The sequence below is a fragment of the Zootoca vivipara genome, chromosome 6 (assembly GCF_965207765.1).
Source record: "Zootoca vivipara chromosome 6, rZooViv2.hap1.1, whole genome shotgun sequence".
Lineage (NCBI taxonomy): Eukaryota > Metazoa > Chordata > Lepidosauria > Squamata > Lacertidae > Zootoca > Zootoca vivipara.
In genome coordinates, this window is record NC_142589.1 from 40720577 (window position 1) to 40745128 (window position 24552).

General features: G+C 43.3%; 1 protein-coding gene across 3 annotated transcripts; it reads left to right on the forward strand.

The window, feature by feature from the left end:
• The first annotated feature begins 921 nt into the window (after positions 1–921).
• NUTF2 (nuclear transport factor 2) lies at positions 922–24340 on the forward strand. Of its 3 annotated transcripts, XM_035119631.3 has the most exons (7): positions 922–1038; positions 6074–6191; positions 8290–8446; positions 12660–12784; positions 16380–16451; positions 18098–18196; positions 23793–24340. In XM_035119631.3, the coding sequence occupies exons 4-7, from the start codon at positions 12686–12688 to the stop codon at positions 23904–23906; spliced, it is 384 nt and encodes a 127-aa protein (XP_034975522.1). In that variant the 5' UTR covers positions 922–1038; positions 6074–6191; positions 8290–8446; positions 12660–12685; the 3' UTR covers positions 23907–24340. The 3 variants fall into 3 exon arrangements, with proteins under 3 accessions (XP_034975522.1, XP_034975523.1, XP_034975524.1); XM_035119632.3 differs by lacking the exon at positions 8290–8446; XM_035119633.3 differs by lacking the exons at positions 6074–6191; positions 8290–8446.
• The last annotated feature ends 212 nt before the right edge of the window (positions 24341–24552 follow it).

Below are 24552 nucleotides of genomic sequence, written 5' to 3' on the forward strand. Positions count from 1 at the left end.
ACCTTTGGTTTAATTAAAGTTGTGATGTTATTAAACATTTTCTTATGTGGTGGATCCCACCACAGATAAACATTGTCTGTACAGCATGGTGCCCCCTAGATGTTTCTGGACTGTATCTCCCATCAGTCTTAGTCAGCATACTAGTTAGGACTGATGGGAACTGCAGTCCAATAACTGGAGGGCACCAAGTTAACAAAGGTTGTGTTGTTACTTCAAGTGGTTCACTTCCATAATTCTAACAATATACTTGTAAATGTGTTGGGAAGATAAATTTTGACAAATGCCTTTACTCCATTTTACACAAGCAAAGTTTTAAATTATTATACTATTATTCTAGTTCTCCAGATGACAGTTGAAATACAGGTATCGTTTGTGGAGCAAATAAAGCACTGTTCACCTTGTCTGAACATATCAAGCTGCCATTGCTGAACTACTATGACATAGTGTGCGTCTGCTCTGGCTGACAGCTGCTGTCCAGTATGTTCGGCGGAGATGTTCCCATCCCTGATCCTATGTAACGGGAGATTGCCAGAGACGGCATCTGCCATTAACCCCATGCTGCATATGGCAGAATGTTTGCTACAGAAGGTATTTGCTCTCCGCAAAGCTATCCTGCCTGCATCCCGCAGGTTTATCGTGTGAACCGCCCTGAGATCTTACGATGAAGGGCGGCATATAAGTCAAACAAGCAAATAAGTAAATTTGGCGCTTCAGAAGGGCGTCGCCCTCCGTTTTGCGAGCGCAAAGCGTTTTAAAACAAAACAAACCCGGAGAGCCTGCCGCGCGTTGTATGCTGGGAGTTGTAGTGCTGCCCCTTTTTCAGAGGCGTCCCGGAGTCGAAGGGTTGCGGGTGGAACTCTTTTTCCCAGCATGGCTGGCGCGCGCGCGCTAGAGGGCGTGGCCGGAAGAGGCGGGGAGGGCGGGCGAAGCGCGGAGAGAGGGAGCGCTGAGTGGGTTCGGGCCGCACTCGGGGCCGCCGCCTCTGCTGCCGCCGCCGCCGCCGCCGCCGCCGCCATTAGCCGAGGGGGAGCTTGCGAGGTGAGTACTGCGAGGCGCCTGAGGTGGAAACCTGAAGTGAAAGACACAGAAGCAGCGGGGCTTCTTTCCCGCCTCTCAAACTCCCGTGCTGGGCCTGGGCGCTGTCTTGTCTGTTTGAGGGCCCGCCCGCCCGCCTCTCTCTTCGGCTGCTTCGAGGCCTTATGAGTTGGGGAAGGGCGAGGATAAGGGTGTGTTCCTGAGTTACGACTCAATTCTGTTGCTTCTCCTTCCCCTCCCTATTTGTTAGTGATTAACAGCATGGGACCGTGTAAGACTCTCCACGCATTTTTTTGGGGGGGGGGAGGTGATAAACCCATGTGGGTGTGCATGTGAATGTCTCCGCCCTTTCCCACGTGTGCGCTTTCTCCGTTACGTGCTTCTTAATTCTTATTTGGATACACCAGGAGCGCACTGATTGAAAGTTTGGGACCTTGGGCAAAGAACTCCGCCTCCCCAAATTTATATTTGTTAATTGCTATTTGTAACTCGGACAGGGTTTGCTCCAAATTTTACAATCGGCCAATGCCTGATATTCAAGAAATTTGTTTGAAAGGAAGTGGTTCATTAAAACTTAGGCTGCAGCCCTAGTTCCGCCTGCCTGAGTGAAAGTTTCTTCTCAGTAAATGTACTAAAGGCGTTCACTGACCGTCTCTGAGGTCTACCTCAAGTTGCCTGTGACAAAGCATACGATATATCGAAAACTACAGGTAAATAACAAAGTGTAGTCATTTGTTTTTGAACTCCCAAGAGAGTGTGAATCCAGCATGCTAGTAAAACTGATCCATTCATTGGACAGACCTGATGAAATCATTGAAGGTTTGTTTTTTTTAAAAAAAAATCTCATGATCAAATTTAAATTTGAGAACTGATAGGTTTGAATAATTTTCTGAACAATAAAAGAACATTATTTTGACCTGGGTATTTATATCAGGAATTTTTCTGTTTCAAATTAATTATTAATTAATTGTAAAAGAATAACTTAAGGTGACAAAAACTATGTACGATACAAAAGTATCCAAGTTAATGAAATCCAAGGTGGATTGACATTAATTATTATCTGCTGGAAAATTAGAAAAGTTAAGTGATTTGAAGAGTGTTGTCCCAAGGCATGGCCTTGAGAGCTGATGAGATAACAGTCTTGTCTAGTAAGACCCTTGATAAGAGACCACCATGTATGTTGCCTTCCATGATGAAATAAAGCTGGGATATAAATATCAAATACCCCCCAAAAATTGAGTGCCTAGAAATTGCCACCAGATTTCTAGGATGCAAGATATTGAGATGTTGGATTTTTTTTATTAAATGGGGATAGGAAGCAAGCAGATATGTGAGAATTCTTAAAAGTATGGAAGATATATGAGATATTTTAGGTCAGCATTCCCCAGCCTAGTGCCCTGCATATTGGACTCCCAGCTTGCATGTGTCACAGCAAGCATGCCTAGTAGTTAGGAAAGATAGGAACTGCTTCTGAAGGGCGTCACATTGGTGTTTAACAGTCTTTGAACAGCATCATGTTGGGGAAGGCTTTTCTAGTCTATTGAGATATATACCACTTAACTGCAGCAGTCAGCTGATCATCAGTGTTAGAATGACAAGTAAAGCATTGAAATAAAATTTATTCCTGTAAATCAGGGATGGAGAACTTGCAGTCAATGTGCCAAATTTGCTCTGCAATACTGTTTTCTCCCAACTGTGTTCACTTGCCCCACATCTATCATATGTGACATCAAGGGTGGGACAGGTAGAGATGTGCTTGGATTGACTGTGTGACCAAGTTCACCATGTTATGCCCACTTTAGGCTCAGGTCCCGTCTATCACCAGCATGTATCATATTACACCATTGAAATGCAACCCTCAACAGGAAAAAATATTCCTAATCCTTGATACAGTTGTAATATGCTGCTCAATTTTATGAGGCAACTGGCATTATTGGAAAAGGTGCCTTAAAGGGTGACTAGGGAATGAATGGTAATTGTCCAAGAAGATAATAGTCACTGTTCATTTCATGAGGTAGTATGCTAGGCATAGGCATGTATTTTTGAGGGCCAGAGTGACCTAGAATGCCAGCATCTCTCTGAATCTGCTTCCCCATTACAATTTCCAGGAACTCCTCCATATTCCATTTATCCAAGAATAGATACAGGGAAATGGCCTTCTTGGTCATGGCCCCTACATTCTGGAACTGCCTTCCAGAGGGGTTCATATTAGCCTACCTCTTCAGAGTTCAGAAAGGAGGGTGGATTTCCCACAAGATAAGTTTTAATTTATAGGAATTTTATTTAGTACAGTAGTTATAATCTTGGAGAGAGAGAAATCACAAACACGTTTTAAAAAAGAAATAAAATCTATGAACTGCACATAGCTGGCTGATCCATAATACCGTGTTTCCCCCTTTTTAATACGTAGTCAAAAAGTAAGCCATGGCAGGGTTTTTAATCATTTGAGAAATGTAAGACATACCCCGAAAATAAGCCATACTTCCGCGATGTGCGGAGCAAGACCACTGAGCGCCCCAACCAGCTAGCGGGACCCAGCATGCTGGCTGCAACAGGAGGAGGAAGCCTGCTGGGTCGGGTCGGTGCCCGGAAGCGGTGGCTGCTGCTGCAGCGCCGATAAAGCGTGCAGCAGTGCCGCACGGAGCACCGAGGGCACAAGCCAGCAGGACCCAGCTCCTGCAATGCCGGCCATGGCAGGAGGAGGAAGCCTGCCAGGTCGGGTTGGCGCTCGGAAGTGGCGGCGGCTGCAGCGCTGACAAAGTGCGAAGCAGCGCTGCACACTCTGTGTGTGTGTGTGTGTGTGTGCGTCCGTCTCTTTCTCTGTGTGTGCGTGCGCGTCTCTCTCTCTCCCTGTGTGTCTTTCTCTCTCTCTCCCCCTGTGTGCGCGTCTGTCTCTCTCTGTATGTTTGTGATCGCGTCTCTCCCCCCCCTCCCCGACAGAGAAAAGGTGCCGTGCAGGTTCCTCTTTGGCTCATCATTCAGCTGCCCTGGCCTCCTTGCCGAGAGCTGACGCCGCTCCTCTCCCCCTCCTTCCCGCACGGAGCACCAAGGGCACGAGCGTCAGGAGGAAAGAGAGAGGGGCTCGTTGCTTGCGGAGGGAAAAGCGTGGGCTCGTTGCAGGTTTACCTCACAGCTGAGGGGGCAGCAGGGGCCAAGCACCTTCCCACCCCTCCCCAGAGCCCAGCCCGCAGGCTGTTCCCCTCAGGAAATGCGGCTCTTCCCGTCCCCGAGGAGAGCCGCCAGCCCTGGAGCGCCTCTCTGCCGCCCGAGGCTCTCGAAAGGCCGCCTCAGAAGCAGGCAGCTCCCTTACGCCATCTCCGTATCCCGCCGGCGGGGTTACTCAACCCGTTCGGCAGGACTGCCCCCGCCCCCGCCTCTTTGCAGAGTTTGTGCAGCTTGTGCGGCTCTGCCTAACTTCTTGCGCGGCAGGCAGGCGGGCGTCCTCCCATCGGCGCGGCGAGCTTTGCAGAATCGGGTGCTGCAACTCGGAAGCCGGCCAGGCGAAGCTTAGCTGCCAATCAAAAGGACAGGGGTGTACGCAAGACGTTCTCCTTAGTTGCTTGGACCAGTTTGGTGATGGTGATAATGATGCCCTTTGTTGAATCGGTAGAATTGTAGAGTTAGAAGGGACCCTCGGGGGTCATCTAGTCCAACCCCCTACAATGCAAAAATCTCAGCTAGGTCATACATGGCAGGTGGCCATCCAGCCTCTGCTTAAAAGCCTCCAAGGAAGGAGAGCCCTTGACTCAGGATGGGTAGGAGGGGAAAGGGAGAGAATAGAAGAGGCAGAAAACGGAAAGGACCATAACAAAGTGGCAGAGCACCCTGTGCTCTGTATGCATAAGGATCCCAGGTTTAACCCCCAGGTACCCCCAAGTTTGAAATCCTGGAGAGCTGCTGCCAGCCTGGTTGACAGCAATAATGGTAGAGGACACACGTAGCATTAAAAAATCCCAGTTTCAATTGCTGCAATTGCTTGCTATGTATTATGTATTGTATTTAAATAATCTCCTTATTTTCTTGTTTCATTTAATGGATGTTATGTACATCATGTTGTGCATTATGTTACAGTATTATGTTGTAAAACCTGGATAGCTCAGTTGGCTAGAGTGTGGTGCTGATAATGCGCGTGGAAGAGAGCGCTGAGCATCCTGAGCCAGTGGGACCCAGTTGTACCGGCACTTTAAAAAAAAGAAAGAAAAAAAGACACCCCCTGAAAATAAGCCACCGTGTGTTTTTTTGAGGGAAAAAAGTTATAAGACGGTGTCTTAAAAAAGGGGAAACACGGTAGATTAATGCTTTGTCAGCGGTGCTTTTCATTGTTGTACTATTGAAGGGCAGGATTGCACATCAAGGTGTTTAATCAAAATAAAAGATTTTTGATATGAAGAAACTTATTACCTCCAACCCATATTGGTGCCTCTGTCATTTCATTGACCTTGCAGGATTCTTAAATATAAAATAATAGCTATGAATGCTGCAGTGTTCCTCCTTCAGTGTTGCAATGTACTGCTCTCCTAAAATTGAAAAATAAACTTACAAATTTTACTTCATGATTTCTGTTAGTACAAATGAAACCAAGAAACTGATAAAACTCCACAGTGAGTGAGGCATTCCTTCTTAATCTTGTGCAGTGTGGAACTGGGTATATAGCATTGTGAGTAATTGGTAGAGGAGAGTGTATAGGAACAATGCAGTTATCTGTAGATAGGACTGTGATGAATACAGATTTGAATGTAAGCATTTGTAGATTCTATAGGATGTCACAATGATGAATCCAGGTGCTTAAGATGATGCTTATGTCATGTACTATTGGTAGGAAAGTGAACAATAGATTTTTTTTCCTTGAACATACGCTGCAGTCAACAACATGTCAGCAGAACAGCTTCAAGTCAGTAATGGATACATCTACAAAACTGAATTTCTCCCTAGCCTGCGCTTATCCTTGAAAGTTATATTCTTGTTATCGTATCAACAATACAGTATTAACTCAATTTAATACAGTATTAAAACAGTGGTTCTTTTTGCCTGCCATTAGGAATGAAAGAGATTGAGGTTTTCTACTGGGTGGACTATTGCTCTTTAGAAAGAACAGCCACTCGCCTGTGGCGAATATGAATCTCCTCCAGGCAACCAGGCACAGAAGCATTATAAAGGTTGATTCTTTTTCCTTTTATTTCTTTATTTCTTTCAGTGTAAATCCCGCCTTTCAACATGTAGCATTCAAGGCGGCTTATAATAATAATAATAATAATAATAATAATAATAATAATAATAATAATAATACAGGAGTTTGGGGGGAAACCACAACCTAACAATAAAATAAAAATAAGACCAGATAAAATTAGTCAGTAATAAAACAAACAAACAAATACAGCAAACAGTAATTATATTTGAACATGTTAAGGTAAAAAATTAAAAATATAGCTAATTCAAAAGCTAAATGCCTGTTTTAGCTATATATATATTTACCTGACAGCGGAAGGATGTTATAGAGAGGGTCTAGGTGGGTCTCTGTGGGAAGAGAATGAGAAAGCTTAGGTATAGCCACTGAGAAGGGTGTCTTTGGAAGATCTCAAGATTCATGTCAGCTCGTTCTGGAGATAGCAGTCCTTCAAATAATATTGCCCCAAGCTTTTTGCATTGTTCCTGTAAATGAATCGGTAGTGAGTGAAGGTATTGTAATTGTGGTATTGCATGTTCCCTATAAGAGGCCCTGCTTGAGTCCAGATACAGCATTCTGAACCAGCTGAGGTTTTGAAAAGCTCTTCAAAGGCAGCCTCATATATAGCACATTACTGTGATCCAAACAATATGTAGTCAATGCACGTGCTACCATGCTCAGAAATAACAAACTCAGAAGAGTTAGTAAAACATGTTGTGAGCTAATGTTTGTGGACTTATTTGCAAGGTTGAAAAGGGTATTAGTGTCAAACATGTTACTGCTTATTTTATTTATTATTACATTTGCATCCCCCCTTTTCTCCAAAAGCATATATAGTAGTTTCAAAAGCAGTTTAGAACCTACTGGTGCTGTAAAGAAAGGGTAGGAAACCTCAGGCCCACAGGCCAACCTTGACTCACCAGGAGATTCAAGTTGGCCGATGAGACCATTTCCCCCAAACCACAGACCCCTCACCAGCTGATATCACTTGTAACATCTTTTGTTGGGTGGGGTTAAATCCTGCATTGGTTGTGCATACCTGTTCTTCAACTGCTGAACTTAGGTTAAATCCTGCTTGCTTCAGCAGGATTCCATTCAAACTGCTGAACACCCTATTTTAGCAGCACTTCGCACCTGATATCATTGTGATGTCAGGTGATTGACAGGTTGGCAGCCCCCCCCATCAACATTGATAAAGGTCTGGCCTATGAAGCAACAATATTCCCCACCCTGGGTGTGCATGCTTCTCAGAGTGGCATTTTCATTTAATCCTGAAATGTATTTTAACCACATTGTGAAGTGATTTGATGATGAGGAAAGGTGTCATGCGGTGTATTCTCTAGAAGTTTTCTGCCAGTGTTTTTGTGCAAGGCAATATTAACCTTAAATGCTAATTAACACATAGAAGGGAATGAGAATCATACTGTAAGAATCATACTGTTTCCCCTATTTTAAGACGTAGCCATAAAATAAGCCATAGCAGGTATCTGGTCCATAAAGGCATAGAGAGCTAAAGATATCTCTATGCAGCTTAGGGCAGGGATGGGGGAAACCCCTGGCCCTCCATATGTTGTTGTATTCCCAATTCTCAACACACCCTGGCAGCATACCCATTAGTCATGAATGATGGGATTTGTAATCCAGCAACATTTGAAGGGCTACAGTACCCCATTGCTGGCCTAGGGCGTTTGCATAATAAGAAATAGCACCAACATTTCATTATCATGCAAGTGACCAATGCGATTTTGTATGTTGTGTTTGTGTAAAAAGAAAAAGAAAAAGAACAAACATTTTTTTAATATTTAGATATAAATTAAAAACTTAAAATTCTGTTATGTTTGAGATCTGAGCATCAGACTTCACTATGTTTTCAGTGCCTGACATGTTGGGTCCACCTCCTGGTAAGGATCAAGGAGTTATTGTAGTAATAACAATCTGCATTGCTCCTAGGGAAAAGTGTTAAAGTTGTTGGCCTACTCTGCAAACTGACCTTTAACTGCTATTTAAGAATCAAAATTAAAAAGAGAAGTAATAGTAGATTTATACCATTAAGGTTTCTTCTTTTCTTGTTTTTGTTTTTCTATCCAAAGGGCTTTGGGCAAGCCACATTAAGTTAGTAACAAAGTACGTCAATAATCTAAACCAGAAACGTAATACACCATCCAGTAACAGGCTACCAGAAATCAGCTAAAACATCTTAGAACTATCTGGCAACTGTGCAGAGGACAAGAGAGACTGCTGACAGAGGTGAGGCAGTTGAGGACACTTGGATATTGTGTTTGGTACATGGATTAATCAAAATAAATTAGGAGAGCTCTTCATTCAAGAAGGGAGCACAATCACTTTGCAAGAGACGAGCAAACTGCTTCTATTATGGGCTGCAGCTTGTCAAAGCATTGTCTAGAGCAGGGTTGGGAAGCCTGTGGTTTTCCATATGTTACTGGCCAACATGGGCAATGGTAAAGGATGATGGGAATTGCAGTCCAACAACATCTGAAGTACCACAGATTCACCATCCCTGACCTAGTGGAATTATTTTTTTAGTTACAAGTTAGGATACTAGTTTCAGTCTGCTCAGATACTTTTGTGGTTCCAGTGGGTTCCCCCCTCCCACCCCTTGTGGTAGCTTTACCGATGGGTCTTGGTTTCCCTTCACTGCTGAATTTTTAGATGATGTTGATATTTATCTATGCCAGGGTGGGAGAAAGCTTGGTTAATTGGTTGCCCAAATGCCTACAAATCTCATACTGGCTCTCAATTTGGATCTATGTAGGATTTTAAAGAATAGATGTCTATACAGAAACTCCAAACACCTTCTCAGAACTGACTGACCATGTTTCCATGGTCACATTAATCCCAGATTAAAATGAATGTGCAAGTCAAGCTGTGTGTACTTGCTCCCAGAAAACATTGGACAGATTAGCTGTTTGCCCTGAGCTTTCTCTCATCAGTCTCTCTAGCTTTCTACTTTGTTCCTTTTATGCTTCAAACATTTATCAACATTAGACCTATCTAAATGTTATGTGCATGTCCTCCTAGAATAATTGGTCCTTTCTCTTACCAAGCACTGTAAAATGACTGTGGTGGTCTTGTAGGAAATGCTTGAGGCTACCCATGCTAATCAGCCAAACCATAATATCCTCTTTGGAGAGTTATCTACCTTGATCTTCTGTTCATCTACCTTGATCTTCCGTTCATCTACCTTGCAACTTTAGTGATCTGCTTACGATAAATAGGTGTGTTTCTGTTTGCTGCCATTCAGAAGAATGTATAGTTCTCCCTCACTCTTAAAGTTTTGCCTAGAATACAGGTAGGAAGCCGTGTTGGTCTGCCTTAGTCGAAACAAAAATTTAAAATTCCTTCCAGTAGCACTTTAGAGATCACCTTCAGATACCTATCTGAAGAAGTGTGCATGCACACGAAAGCTCATACCAATGACAAACTTAGTTGGTCTTTAAGGTGCTACTGGAAGGATTTTTTTTTTTGCCTAGAAGTTTTCATTGTAGGAAGATGTTGATCTAAGTCAACAGAAGGAAAGTGATGCCCAAACTGGTGATACAGAATTGTAGAGTTGGAACAGTCTTGCAAATAGATAGTGAGTGGACTCCTTTGATCCTCTGTGTTTTGGCTCTACTTTATCATAGAAAATTAGGACATACAAGTTTACTGTCACCTTTTGTTCTTGCTATTAGGCTGAGCAGATTTCCAGAGCACTGTACTATATTTCAGTAATGCAGCTGTTATTGGGTTTCCTTCCTTTATAATATCTAGCGTTAAATAAAAGACAGGGGGAACTGTGATAGGCAGGGAAAATATAACAAGTATCTATGGCAGCTGAGTGTGCACATAAATGCTCTCTTTTTCTTCTCTGCCTTCAATAGCTGTAGCCTCTACCCCCAATATACTTTCCAGCTTGCTTTTGGTATGAGCACAGCACCAGGAAGACTTCCTTCCCTTCTGAACATTAGAGTTCAGGGGAAATCCAAGAAGACAATTTTGGGCTAGATAATTTGACCTGGTGGAAGGAAGCTTTGGATGTTCCCAAATAAGTTCTGTTGCTTTTTGAATGTGCCTGAATTCAGTGCAGCATGAGGGAGAGGTTTCTTACTTCTCCAGGTACTCAGAAAGCAGCGAGACATATTACTGCTGTTTGTGTACCGTGTTTCTCATATTTTAAGTCATCCCTACAAAATAAGCCATGGCAGGATTTTCCTGAGTTGAAGAAATATAAGACATACCCCAAAAATAAGCCATACCCATGAGCTGCGCGGAGCAAGACCGCCAAGCGCCCCAGCCAGCCAGCGGGACCAAGCACGACGGCCGCGGCAGGAGGAGGCGGCGGCCTGCCGGGTCGGTGCTCAGCAGCGCTGCGCGGAGCGCCCCAAGCCTCCTGCCCTGTTGCTGCTGCTGGCTCCAGGAGGCTTGGGGAGCTCTGCGTGGCGTTGCTGGGCGCCGACCCAGCAGGGTGCCTCCAGGAGCCAGCAGCAGCGAGTCTGAGGATCTCGCTGGCTTCCTCCGTCCCCTTGATTTCTGGGTTGAAGAGTTGGTTTGGAGAGGCGGACGGCAGAAAGAGTGAGTGAGTGTGTGTGTGTGTGTGTGTGTGTGTGTGAGAGAGAGAGAGAGAGAGAGAGAGAGAGAGAGAGAGAGAGAGAGAGAGAGAGAGAGAGAAAACAAGCCTTCCCTTGCTGGTCAGGGGGTGGGAGAAAGGTCCCAGATTCTCAAGGTTCCCCCTCCTCCCTCTCCGATTTTAATGGGTGTTTGGCTGCGGCGGCGGCGGCATCCCCAGTCTGCCTATGTGAACAAGAGGGGAAGAGCGAGAGCTGTGGAATGCCATCCTGCAATGCTGAAAGTTTTAAAGTCATTGTGTGCAAGGCAGTCCTATACATCCACTACTCCAAAGTAAGCACCACTGAGTTCAATGGAACTTACTCCCAGGAAAGAGGAGTTAAGTTGTGATTTCCGCTCCCTGCTCTGTTGCCTCGCTCGCTTTCTCACCTCCGCGAACCTCCCCCGCCCCGTCCTTCTTTCTTCCTCCCCCTCCCCTTTTCAGCGATCCTCTTTTCCTCCCTGCCCCCCCCACCTGCACTCCGATGTCTGATTAAACGAGAAGGAAGTTTGGAAGTGAAGGCTGCGAAGCTCTCCCTTTAAGAGGCAGCCTGCAATGCCGAATTGTTGAAATTGCCTTTGCAGGCTGCCTCTTAAAGGGAGAGCTTCACTCCCACACTTCCTTCTCATTTAATCAGACACCGGAGCCCGGGTAAGCGAGGCAACGGAGCAGGGAGGCAACGGAGCAGGGAGGAGACGTTTGTTCAAGCAGGGCGGGGAGGAAACCCACCCGATCACTTCTTGGAGTGGTTTAAAGCCACAGCGTCCCCTGGTAAAAGGCTGAGATTTCTTCACCAGCCCTGTTTACCTGCTACAGCCTTTCACCTTCTTCCCCCAGTCTTCCCCCAGTGTATTTTAAGACATCCCTTGAAAATAAGCCATATGCTTATTTTTCTTGAGTAAAATAAATATAAGACGTGTCTTAAAATAGGAGAAACACGGTATATATATGACTCAGTGCAGCAGGGATGAACCCCAGCTGATTGCTGAAGTGGAGAAGGGCAGAGGCTCTACCCCCGTAGTTTCATCTGACCCTGAGCTCAACATGATGTCAGAGAGGCCCTGTCCTCTTCCTTGGAGGCCAGGGTTGTGGCACAAATTGATTTTGCTTGGCTGTCAAGCAAATTTTGGCAGCCTCCCCCAGCTTCAAATTAGCCAGGATGAGTACTTGAAGGTGCTTCAGTGACATATGTGAGCATGAAGGCCACCAATGGGTTGAACTTGGTCATAGAATCATGGAACTGTATAATTGTAGAGTTGGAAGGAACCACAGGAGTCATTTAGTCCAGCTCCCTGCAGTGCACAAATCCTTTTGCCAAGTGTGGCTCAAACCCATGATACTGAGCTCAAACCCATGATACTGAGATTTAGAGCCTCATGCTCTACCAATTGAGCTGAGAATGTTTGCTGCTTGTTTCAAACGCGTGGAGAATTGCACATCGGTATTAATACAACTAAACAATTGGATGTCACTAGTTTGTATGATACATTTCTGGATTCTGAGTTCTAATTTTGGTTGTTGTATGTTGGCCAAAAATGCTCAAAGGAGGAGGGTACTGCTACAGAGCAGACATTTCATGCTTTTAGGGGCCATAGTTTTCTTTTCCTCTGTGTCATGGTATGAACCAAGGAGTGCCTTGATGCTGGTGCCTAAATATGCTGCAGTCAGGCTGCTGTACTACAGCAATGTAAACTAGAGAAAGTTCTCTGTAGTGTGATGCTCAAATCCTCGAGGAAAATCATGGTTAAGTGAAAAATTTGGACGATTCTGGTAAAAGATCAGCCTATTGTACTTATATTGTTACAGTCTTACATTGCCCTGGGCTGTCAGTTTTCACTGCTTTTTCTTTTTCAGTTGCTGGCTCCAACTGAGGATTCAGAATGGGAGACAAGCCTATTTGGGAGCAGATTGGTTCCAGCTTTGTACAGCATTACTACCAGTTATTTGATACAGACAGGACTCAGTTAGGAGCAATATACGTAAGTAGCTATTGGAACAGATTTTTCTTGATTATTTTAAACTATTGCTCAGTTATTCCAACACACTCCCCATTTATGTGCTTGTCCATTACAAACGCTTGCACAGAGATACCCGGCAGTTAATCTGAACTCGGGAAATGAGGTTGTAATTATTGCTATATCATTTGTACGAATTTTTAAAAAACAATTTATAGTGCACTTGCAGTATGCAGACTGCTTTACATTTTGGCTTCCAAACAGCCCTGTGAAGCAGGTTGCAATCCTTTGTTATCAAGGAGAGAATTAAGGCAAGGGTATGTTCACTTGCCAAATGATACACATCAGGTGTGGGAAACCTTTGGCTCTCCAGATGTGCCTAAACTACAACTCCCACTATTCCTGGCCATTGGCCATGCTTGCTGGAGCTGATGGACACTGTAGTTCAGCAACATCTGGTGAGCCAAAGGTTTCCCACTTCTGACATACACAGTTATAAATAGGCAGCCTTATCCCGTCAATTACTTACTTATATATTCTAGTCAGTTGAAAAGTACCCACCCCATCAATTGGTCAACATGTTCTATGACTTTGATTTGATGCACCACTCGGCATTCTAGTGGCCTCATTTTACAGTAGCTACAGTAAAGCAAGTTATAGTAGTCAAGAATGTGAGGTTACCAAAGCATGAGTCACTGTGGCAAGTTATCCTAGCCCAGGAATGGTTGTAGCTGGTGAATCAGCCAGAGCTAGGAATAGGCAACAACGGCACTACAGCATCCTGAGAAAACACTGGATCTTGGAATAGCCCAAGCTTCAAGCTTGCTTCTTCAGGGAGAATGTAATTCCATCTAGAGCACATTGTCTTCATCGTCCAGGACTGGTTTGAAGGCAGAGCACAATGGCACCTTCACCTGGTGGTATATCACAGGTGAAACTCCCACTGCTCCCGCAGTATGCATCATGCTCTGGCCCTCAAACCGAGGGAGGAACAGACCGATGGAGCTTGTTTTTCCCTCCGTTGCCTAGCATTTAGTGCATGAAGTGCAGGGATCAAGAGCAGATTTGGTTGGCTGGATAGCTTCAGGTATCGTGTTCAAATTCTTAGCATGCAGCAACTGAAATAAATGCCCCACAATTTGACAAAATGGTGCTCCAGGCATTCCCTCGGATACTGTATAAACATTATTGTTTAATTCAGAACGAATGTGAGTGACTTTACCTTAAAAGTGCTCTAAAAATGTGTCACAGCAGGCCTCAGAAGGTTCATATATTTCCAACGGGTAGATTTTGCCAACCCATTCGCCACCCTGAGAAGCTCTGCTGGATGTCTACTAGAGGATGCAATTGTGGCAGTGAAGTAAACATTCTTCATTGCCATGTGGTAGACACTCACCAGCACAAAGTCACGCTTGCTAGGAGACTTAAACCATTTGTGTTCTGTCTGTTTGCACTACCTCCTGCTTCACCCACAACTCCCCAGAAAACCAGGGTCTAACCATGCTCTGCAGTGCTGGGAAGGCCCTTGGGAGTGACTGTGTCAACCACTCCTTCCATATCACTGTTCCAAAGAGAAACCAGAGTTCTAATAAATGGTGACATTTCCACTCTAGATGTTCAATTGCCTTTCTAAATAAACTAGGATCTCCTAGGCAGATCAGTAATGCAGGATGAATTGTTAATATGAAACAAAGAAATGAAGCCTTAGTAATGCTTAGACTAAAGTGATCAGCAGCACAGTGCTGATTTAACTTTTACACATGCAGTTTTTGTCTTTTCTCTGAGTTCCTGTCAGCAAACTTGGGGAGGGTTCAAAATACACTTCAATACATTGTATATAGCTTAGAGGCTGCACCTGACCTTTAGGTTGGCATTGCCTGAGTGTTTCAAGAGAACTAAGTGCATTTAGGGACTGCCTGAGTGCATCAGAATGCAAAAGTGATGCGCATGCACATAGGACTCTAAACTTTGTTGGCAGGAAAGCATGCCTTTTACCTCAAGCATTCATACTTTGCTATTACTAGATGCCATCCATATTCTAGCACTATTCATGGAATAAATTGAAATGGATTTTCAGAATTCTTAAGTACCTAATTCTTTGAGTACCTAAAAGCAAAGAAAGAGAACAAAGTGGGAAATTCTTCCTTTGTCTGACAATTATTTTTCTGGAGGGAATTAAAAATGGTGTTTTTACTAGAATTTGACTTCTAACCATATTGAAACATGGATGATTGCTAAGCATATTGGACTACTTATGTGAGAATAAAATGCTACTTATAACTTCTGTGCCCAGGCCACATCACATCTACTCATAGCAGGTGATCTGGTTTTATATTGGCGGGTCAGTTTTCACTTCCAAAGGTTCTGGTGAAAAATGGCAGGTGGTAGAGATTGCAGATCGGGTTGGAAAATGCTCCTGGATGAAATAGTGAATTGCAGCTGCTCTGAACAATTGGCATTTCTTTTTTATGTGGGTGTTGAATGACAGTTTGCATCATTCTGTATTGTTAAAACTTTATGGGAATGAAGGGCCTCAACAACTGCCTTTTTTGTTTGTTTTTTGTTCTTAATGGTGTATGCTTCACAAGGGAAAGCCATGAAAGCTATTGGAATGACAATTTTAAAAATGGTGGTTGACTGACTTTGGTCATTCCTAGTTCCATATAGTGTATAAGTTACCAAAGAGTGTTAGATTTATAAGGTTTGCTGTACAAACTGAAGTAGATGGGAGCTAGAAAGCTGAGGATCCAAGAACAGGGAGAGGTTAGATTATAGATCTTTGACCAAGAGATAGTTGGCTGGAAGAGTGGAGCAAAGATGGGAGACCACAGCCTTCCTCCACCCCACCCATTGGCTTCCTAGCAAAATAGCAAAAGCCCATTTTCTAAATGGCAAGCTTTAAGTGTGGCACTGTCCAGTGGTAAGCATGATGAGCAACCAAGCTTCCTCCCAACTTAGAAGCTGGAGATGTGGGTGAAGATTCTTCAGCACAAATGCATACCCTGCCAGTTTTTCCTGTTCCAAGCCGAGACAGAGAGCATTGGATCAAGCAGTTTGAAGGCATTGAGGCAGTAGAGTCCAATGGTCTGCACCCCCCCCCAAAATGGCCTTCCTCAAATTAAATACCCTGGCGGTAAGGTCTTGACAGGTGGGGAGGCCTGGCAATTGCACTTTTTGGCATGTTCAGCAAGGCCAAATTGTAGACCTCCTATCCTAGATGGACAGCTCTCAAGCAATAAGTAGCTTCTAGAAGGCAAAATGTGACCCGCGGGTCTATAGTTGCTGCGTAGAACAAATACATACCCTCTATACTTACGAAATATAACCTTAGTGTATGGGCCAAAAGTAAGGAGTCTGATTGGGGTGGAGGGTGTTGCCTTCTGTGGTGCACTACTAGGACTCAAAATTTGCTGGATGTCTTTGGCATGGAGCCAACCTCTGATTCAGCTGAGCCTGTGCTTAGCCCTTCTGAAAAAGGTGCAAACTTACTCCTCTCCATTTCTGTGTGTAGCTTAGAAGAGTTTAATGACTATTGCTGTTTTCTTTATGCAAAATGAAATCTTACTTTTCCAAGCAGATTTTTACCGTCTCCCTCTCCCTCCTCTTTTAATAATTTCAGATAGATGCCTCATGCCTTACATGGGAAGGACAACAATTTCAGGGCAAAGCAGCTATTGTTGAAAAACTCTCAGTAAGTTCCTGTGCTCTTCATTGCCGGACATTTTTGTTCAGCTCAGAATTCTTTTTGAAAGATTTGCGTTTTGGTGCAGGCCACTTTCTGTTGTTACTTCTGTTGTATTATTTATAGGAAGCAGGTTCAGGCAGCACCCTTTTGCTTTTCTAATCTGCCTGTCTGAAATTGTACTGATTTCAGTTCCAGAAACAGTTAACTTAGGAAGTAAGTCCCATTGGACTCAGTGATAGTGAGGATGAAAAAAACACCCTTAGATTTATATAGTGTACTTGAATGTTCAAAGTGCTTCACATGCATTATTTTGTTCTAGTGCTAACACAGTAAAGTGGTTCAGTTTTATTATCTCCAGACTGCAGATGAAGTCTGAGGCGTGTCCAGCCTAAGGCTATCTCTTGAGCTCCAAGCAGATGAAGGCCCAGGATATCCTGATTGGTGGCTCAGCCACCCAGCTATACAAACCAATGTGTTCCAGACAGCACAGTTACATCCTCTTTCATGGTGGCTGCAGTCTATATAGCAGGGATGGTGAACCTGTAGCCCTCCAGATGTTTGTAAAGATGGTTTTAAGTTTTTAAGTATACAACAGCAACAACAACAAGTGATTATACAGTGTCTTTTATTTTGCATACATGTCTTTATTGTATACTGAGAGCAGATACAGCCTTGCAACAGTTTCTGGGATTATAACATACATCCACTGCTAATTGTCTCAGGATAAAGCTTCTCCTAAGTGAGAGGCAATGGTGGTCTCTGGCAACCATCTACATGTTGCTGAACACCTGTTGGCCTCAGCAAGCATGATAATGAACAACCAGACTTATAGTCTATAATTCTATAACATCTGGAGGCTACAGGTTCTCTTTCCTTGTTTTGTGTGTACTCTGTCCAGAATGAGAACAACAGTGGAGCTGAAAAGAAACCCCCTTTGGAGTACACACACACAAAAAATTCTCTTCCAAGGAAGCATATTTAGGGTTGGGTTTTATGTAGTAAATGTGACGCTGAAGCAGTGTTCATAGAAGTACATGGTGAGTTCTTCCTTACCAGGGCTGGATTCAGAGGTCCACAATTTTTGCCTAACCTTGATAAACCAAAAAATATGACTCCACTTTCCTATGTTGTTAATTTCACACGACACTCTATACAGCGTCTGAAATCATTCCTTGCTCCCCTCCCCAGCTCCAAGTTTAGAGCTGGAAATAAAGTGGGAAGGTGGCTTGTTGGCTGTGGAGCCTAGGTGCAGCAGCAGCAGCAGCAGCAGCAGCAGCAGCAGCAGCAGCAGCAGCAGCTTAAACACACATCAGCTTCCCTTGGAGCAGGGGAGGGAGGAGGTGGGGATCACCATGAAACTGCTAGTACAATTACTGCCTCGCAGCTCCAAGGTTGGGAGGAATCGCTTACAAGAAAGCAGCAACATGCTTACCATGATGACCAAAAATGTGGGAGCCTGGCTTGACCTTTCACATGCTGTTTTAAACAAAAAACTAGTCAGCGATTGAATGAATACATGTCAGGGTGCTTGCATTTTCAGAATTAATTCAACACCTAAGAACCTGGCTTGGTGCCACAGATTGCTTCACAGATGAGCTTAACCATAAAAAATTTTAAGCAAAACTTTACATTTTTTCTCTTTCTGTTTGCAGAGCCTTCCCTTTCAGAAAATACAGCACAGTATCACAGCGCAAGACCATCAGCCCACGCCTGACAGCTGTATACTCAGTATGGTAGTTGGGCAGCTTAAGGTAAATGCTTTTTTTCAACTTTTGGTCCTGTGAAAGGAATAGTTGGAGTCCAATTTCAGAACCGGTTCAGGGTTTACCCACTGGGAGTGAGTTTTGGGCTCACATGTTCTCTGCCTCCCTCACCCCCACTCTATGGTTTGATCAAATCAAGGAGGGAATTAGAGCACAAAGAGGAGAGAGGGAATAGGTGTGTTTGCGCCCAAAGCCTGTTCATGACTGCCAAACCACAGTTTGACAATTACATCTGAAACAGGTCTAATCCATTAGGTCAGGTTGTTCTAGCACTGCAAGTGAGCAGACCTACTTTTGCTTGGGTCATGGAAGCTGAATGACCAGGGCTCTTTCTCAGAGGGGTCCTCATCCCTCCCTTCTAATACAGTGGTATCTTGGTTCTCAAACTTAATCCATTCCAGGAGTCCGTTCGACTCCCGAAACCGTTCGAAAACCAAGGCGCGGCTTCTGATTGGCTGCAGAAGCTTCCCACACTCAAGTGGAAGCCTCGTCGGACATTCAGCTTCCGAAAAACGTTCATAAACCGGAACACTTACTTCTGGGTTTGTGGCATTTGGGAGCCGATTTGTTCGGTAACTAAGCTGTTCGAGAACCAAGGTACCACTGTATGTTGCATTGTCTTTGAAATTGTTAAAATACTTCTATGTCTTGTTTTGACTGATGTGGGTGTAAAGGCCTTCATGCTTCCAGTTGGAGGGGGGGGGAACCAAATGAGTCACCAAGTTTGTTACAACTGATGGAAAGAAGAGCCGGGGCCTGAACCAACACACAGCATTGTTCCCTCTCTGACAGAGAAGCTTAAACAAAAATCTCTAGGTGGAGCTGTGGTTAAAGAAGCTTGTTATCTTGTGCTGTCTTGGAAACTGAAATACACCTGTAAGCAGGCAGGGTTGTTCTCTGAAAACTTAGACTTTCAGTTGGACAACTTTAAAGAAAACTGTCTGGCTACACTGAACTTGGAATGTTGGTCACAAGGACTTTGGTAAGCACTGCGTCACACAGCAAAGGTGTTGACCCTTGACACAGCCCATGGGGAAGGAGGCACAAAGAACTTTTCCATCTCTGGGCCTGTGTTAGGTACATATGGACACACTTTGCTCCACATGTAACCCAGCTTCAAAATACTTTTACTTCATAATACCTGCTAGGAATGTAAAAACAACAAAAGAATCTTGTAGCAGCTCAAAGGCAAATATATTGTGGCATAAGCTTTCATGGGCTGTAGCTCAGCTCACACCACTATTCCTCAGCTGGTGGGTCAGGACCCACTACTGGATAACAGCCAAGATGGGTTGCAACAGCAGCACTACCGCATGCAGTTATACGGTAAAATATTAAGAAATGGGTCCCCAAATACATGCTTGGAGTTAAAGGTGGGTCCTGAGTCCCGAAAGGTTGAAGACTACTGTCTTATGCCATAATAAATTAGTTTGTCTCTTTAAGATGCTGCTACAAGACATTGCTGCAACAGCGCTTTGGAACTACCCCTTTGGAAATTGCTACGAGTTTAACTTTACCGCAAGAGTTGAAGAGAAGCCTTCAAAAGTGGCATGAAAAAACAAGGGGGTGCATATTACTCTCCATGTGCCCCTCACTACTGGTAGTACCTTTAGCAGCTTCATGCTTGGAGGGAAGTTCTCTTTGTGCCTTCAAGTATAAACACAAAGAGGTTTACATGGAGAAACAATCTAGCCCCACCTCCTAGATCAGGCATGTCCGAAGTCCATTTCAGGGCCTTAACCCAGCCTGTTGGTCGGTTTAATTCGGCCCCTGTGGCAGTTTATTTCCTGGGGTGAAATCCTGAAAAACCTCAACAACTTCAATCCTAATAAAAGCTCAACAACTTTGGTCGGCCCTCATGGCCCTTTGCTTCATCAAATCTGGCCCTCTTTGAAAAAAGTTTGGACACCACTGTCCTAGATGTTGATACACAGTCAGCATCACAGCATCAGTCTGAAACAAGTTCAACACATGTAGAGTTTGTGTCCTTGTGGAGAGAGTCCTATGCAGAAAGGATCCACTTCAAACTGATGTTTGTGTGATGACTGAGAAGTATGGCTGACATGAGTGTCAGCATCTAGAGTAGCCCATCCAAGAACAAGAGCCCATTTACAGGTTTCCAAGCCAACGTGTGAAGCAGTAATCTAAAAATGCACATCTTGTTATATGCAGAGGCTATGTAGAAGGATTAATATACAGACGGGGTGATTTTTTATCAATAGAAGATAAAGCCTGTATACTTTTTTCTGAATGCTGTTTCAGAAGCGATGCAAGGGGAAAAGGCTTCACTTCTATATCTTGCCAGAAATGAATCATGTGCATCTTCACAGGCACTTTTAGGCAAAATGGGAAAGTGCAGATCAGTGTCGCGCTTCCTATATCTTCTGAATGTTGCCCTGTCCAAAAGAGTAGTCCGTGTGATATCACTAGTATTCATTAGCAGTGCATACTTGTTGCATCACTTGGCAGATGAAGGCATTTAGGAAGATTGATTTTGGAAAGGAGAAAGTGAATTTCTATCTAAACAAAGATTACTTAGTGTAGCTTTATAGACAAACAACTGTTTTCTAGTAAGTTTTATGCTAACCTTTCAGAGTTTACTTGGCATCTTCATGCTAGTAATAAAATTGAAAGGGCCCAAACTCCATGGTAAAGCAAGTATTTCGTATGCAGAAGGTTCTAGGTTCAGCCGAAGACACCTGCTATTCAAACGATTGCATGTAGAAGGGATGGGAAAGACCTCAGAGCTGCTGCAAATTGGAATTGACAGTGCAAGGCTGGGTGGAAAAATAGTTTGACTGTATAAGACAGCTTCATATGTTCAAAGCTTCACAGATAAGCAACTTTAGTTCGCAGGCTTTTAGTTAATGGTTTGCATGTGGCTTATTGTAAGCTATTGAAAGATTTATTGTTGCGAATGAAATTATATGAACCACCCATTACAAAAACCTCCAGGAAAAAAGTTAATGTAGTCCCTTTAATGTGGACTGAAATTATCTTACTAATTTTTACGCTTTTTCTTGTCCTTATTGTACTGCTCCTGAGTAATTGGCAGCAGTAGAGGTACCTGTTGCATGCCTGGAACATTCTTTCTAAGTGCAGTAAATACACTCATAATGGAATCCTGCAAGGAGACTGGCATTCTGTATCTACAGAGCCTGTCTCTTTAGTAATGGTTTCTCTCCTGTTCTGCTCAGGCAGATGATGACCAAATTCTAGGTTTCCATCAGACCTTTTTGTTGAAAAGCTTACAAGGTGTGTGGGTGTGCACCAATGAAGTCTTCAGGCTAGCACTCCACAATGTTTAGCCTCTGGCCGCCTTCTACCTCTGATCTTCACAGTCCTCACTGAGTAAGAAGCACACTGCTTGCTCCTGTATCCTAGTTGAACTTGCAGTCTGAACAGCATGGACATTGCTTGTGTGTTCTTAAAGCGGGGTTGAAGAATGAGAATCCTGCTCATCTCAGGGTTGTGGCTTTTGAAATGAGCAAATGGAGTTTTCCACTTGGAACCAGCTGCTGCGGAATTAATTTAGCATAATTTTTATGCCAGTCAGTTGCTTGCCTAACATCCTAGATCTAGCATCGCTTAGAAATCTAGGACATCTGTGTGGCACACAATGAACACTCACCTTGTTGTGTTTGAAGCTGTCTGAGCTAGAGCCTGTAGGTATATCTGTGCAAGATTCCTCTTAGATCAGGAAAATGCCCCTAAGCCAAGGTCATGTTACACTTTAAAGCACCACAAATGTGCAGCTCATAAACAGTTGGGTCTGGGCTTCAGGACATTTACTGTTTAAATAACAACAGTATTGGAGGAGATGGGAAAGGGAAATGGCAAATAATTGGTGAGCAAATGTATTTATTTTAGGTTTTGTTTCAGTTAGGGATGAGGATTAAGACAAAGGCTTCACAGAAAAAGTGGGGTTTTAAGAAGGATTTGGCAGGTGTTTTTAAATAGCAGTAAAAATGGCTCTTGGTATGTACAGCACGGGTCTGTGGGGCCTCTACATTTACCTGATTTAGTTGCTAATAAGCAGAGGGAGAAACAAATGTCGGGGATATGCAAAATTACTTTCTTTTTAGGAAGCATTTATATATGTCTCTTCTGTGGCACTCTGAAGCCACTTTTGCCCACTTGTTTCAGCTTCAGTGGAGATTGTGTGTGTGAATGGCATGGACAGGTATGCATTAAAGTTCATTTTAGAATCTAGATCTGGTTATATTTCTTTCTGAGTGCAGAGTGCATTTTTAGATTCGGAGCCAATCGGCTGAGTGCAATCATCTTTTGGCTAAGGTGACAGTCAAAGCACAGGTCATAGTTCTCTCCTATTTATTCAAAATATTTGACATGTAGGCCTGAGTCACAGAGGGTGTTAAGCTATAGTTTAAGAACTACTATGGGTTAGCAAAAATGGTGCACACTTCTCTAAAATCCCAGCTTTGTTCCTCTCCTGCTGTTGCCGCACCAGCAGGAAATAAACCAGAGGTTGGCTTATCACTATGTGCAAACCATAACTCATGGTTTGTTTGAAGAGAATCAAACCATTAATACTGGTTCACATGTAAAGATAAGTTAGACTCTGGTTTGTTTCATCCCTGGCAACAGCAGGAACAGGGAAGAAGCAGAGTAGACACTTAAGAGCAGTGTGCTGGTGCACACAGGTAGTTTGCATTAAACCATGGGCATAGCCAGGGGGAGCAGGAGCACAAGTAAATAAATGAAAAATACCTAACTGCCCAATTGCAACACAGATAGCTCAGTTCTGCACCCCCCCCCCCAATAATGCCTGTCTCCCCTTAAAATGAATCCTGGCTATGCCCCTGCATTAAACCATAGTTTATTTTAAACTTTATGAGCAAACTAGCTCACAGTTAACTGCTCCTTGGAATTCTGCAGAAAAATTATATGGAGCTGAAAGGCAACATTATATGTACTTGTACAGTATATATTCTAGAAGATGTGAACAAGTCAATAATTACCAGCATTTCCGCACTGAATGTCACTGTAATGGTTCTATTCCTCCTATTTGAAGGGAATCATTCTTATGCCAAATATATTAGTGATTGTTATAAGGACATGACATTTTTCAAATTTTTGACCACCACTCACCATCCCATTTTCTTGCCCTTTTTGTGTACATTCTAAACCTTATGCCTATTTTGTTGGCCTTACCAGGACTTTAACCTTGAACTCTTATACATACTACTACCGTACTTCCTCAAATTGTTGTTAAGGGGCTGTATTGATTCTCAAGAAGCTTATAATTCTTCCATAAGCAGAAACATTATCTGTAGACAGTAATTGCTACAATGGTAATGGATCATCTCCATGTTTCTACTACTCTTTGAGTATTGTCCATGCCATTGTAATTTTGCATCATTAAGACTCAAAAATGCATGTCAGAATCTTGCCTACCTTAATTCATTAGCACAGGGATGACATATGAATCTGAAGGCAGAATGTTGGTGCAGAAAGGTGAAGTATGCATGACAGCATTTGGCAGCAGCTGCAGAAATTTGCCTTGTTAGACATTTGCTATAGTAGAGAATTTCTAAAATTCATTTTTATTTTGTTTTCACAGGCCGATGAAGATCCTATTATGGGATTCCACCAGATATTTCTATTAAAGAACATCAATGATGCTTGGGTTTGCACCAATGACATGTTCAGGCTAGCATTGCACAACTTTGGTTGAGACAGCATCCCCGAGGCACCTGTACTTTTCTTTTCTCCTCTCCTCCTTACAGATATTAATCACATTCATGGAACATTCCAAATATCATACACAAACCTACAACACACCACGGCAAGCAAGCAAGACCTGCGACATGCCCTTCTGAAGAGTTTATGTTGTGTCACTAGAAGAGTTCCTTGTGCATGATGTTTGGAAGTTAGACTTAGCTGCATTTGACAAGGGAAATGTGTGTGTTTACCAGCATGCCTCGGGAAGCATCCATAATGCAAAAGGTTGTGTTTCTGTACTGACAAGTTTCTCTAATAGCCCAAAGAAGCAAACGGAAAGAAAAGAACGGCAGCCTGAATCCAGCTGAGATACTGATTTTTTTTTTGTTCAGATGTTTCAGTGCTACATTATACAATAAAACCATGAAATTTTCTTAACAGTTTAAATTGTTGGATGTTCACTATGTAACTACATTCTTGCATCTTCAGCTATACATCTAAATACCTAGCCTGGAAACACACGGCTTGGCAGAACTTTGAAGTTCTTAACATCTCCATAGCTCTTTTGTAGTACATTTTTGCCATTGTTTAAGGCTTAACAGTTGCTCCAAATACCTGAAAGTTACCTTCCCCTGAAAGTCATTGTATGGATTTATATT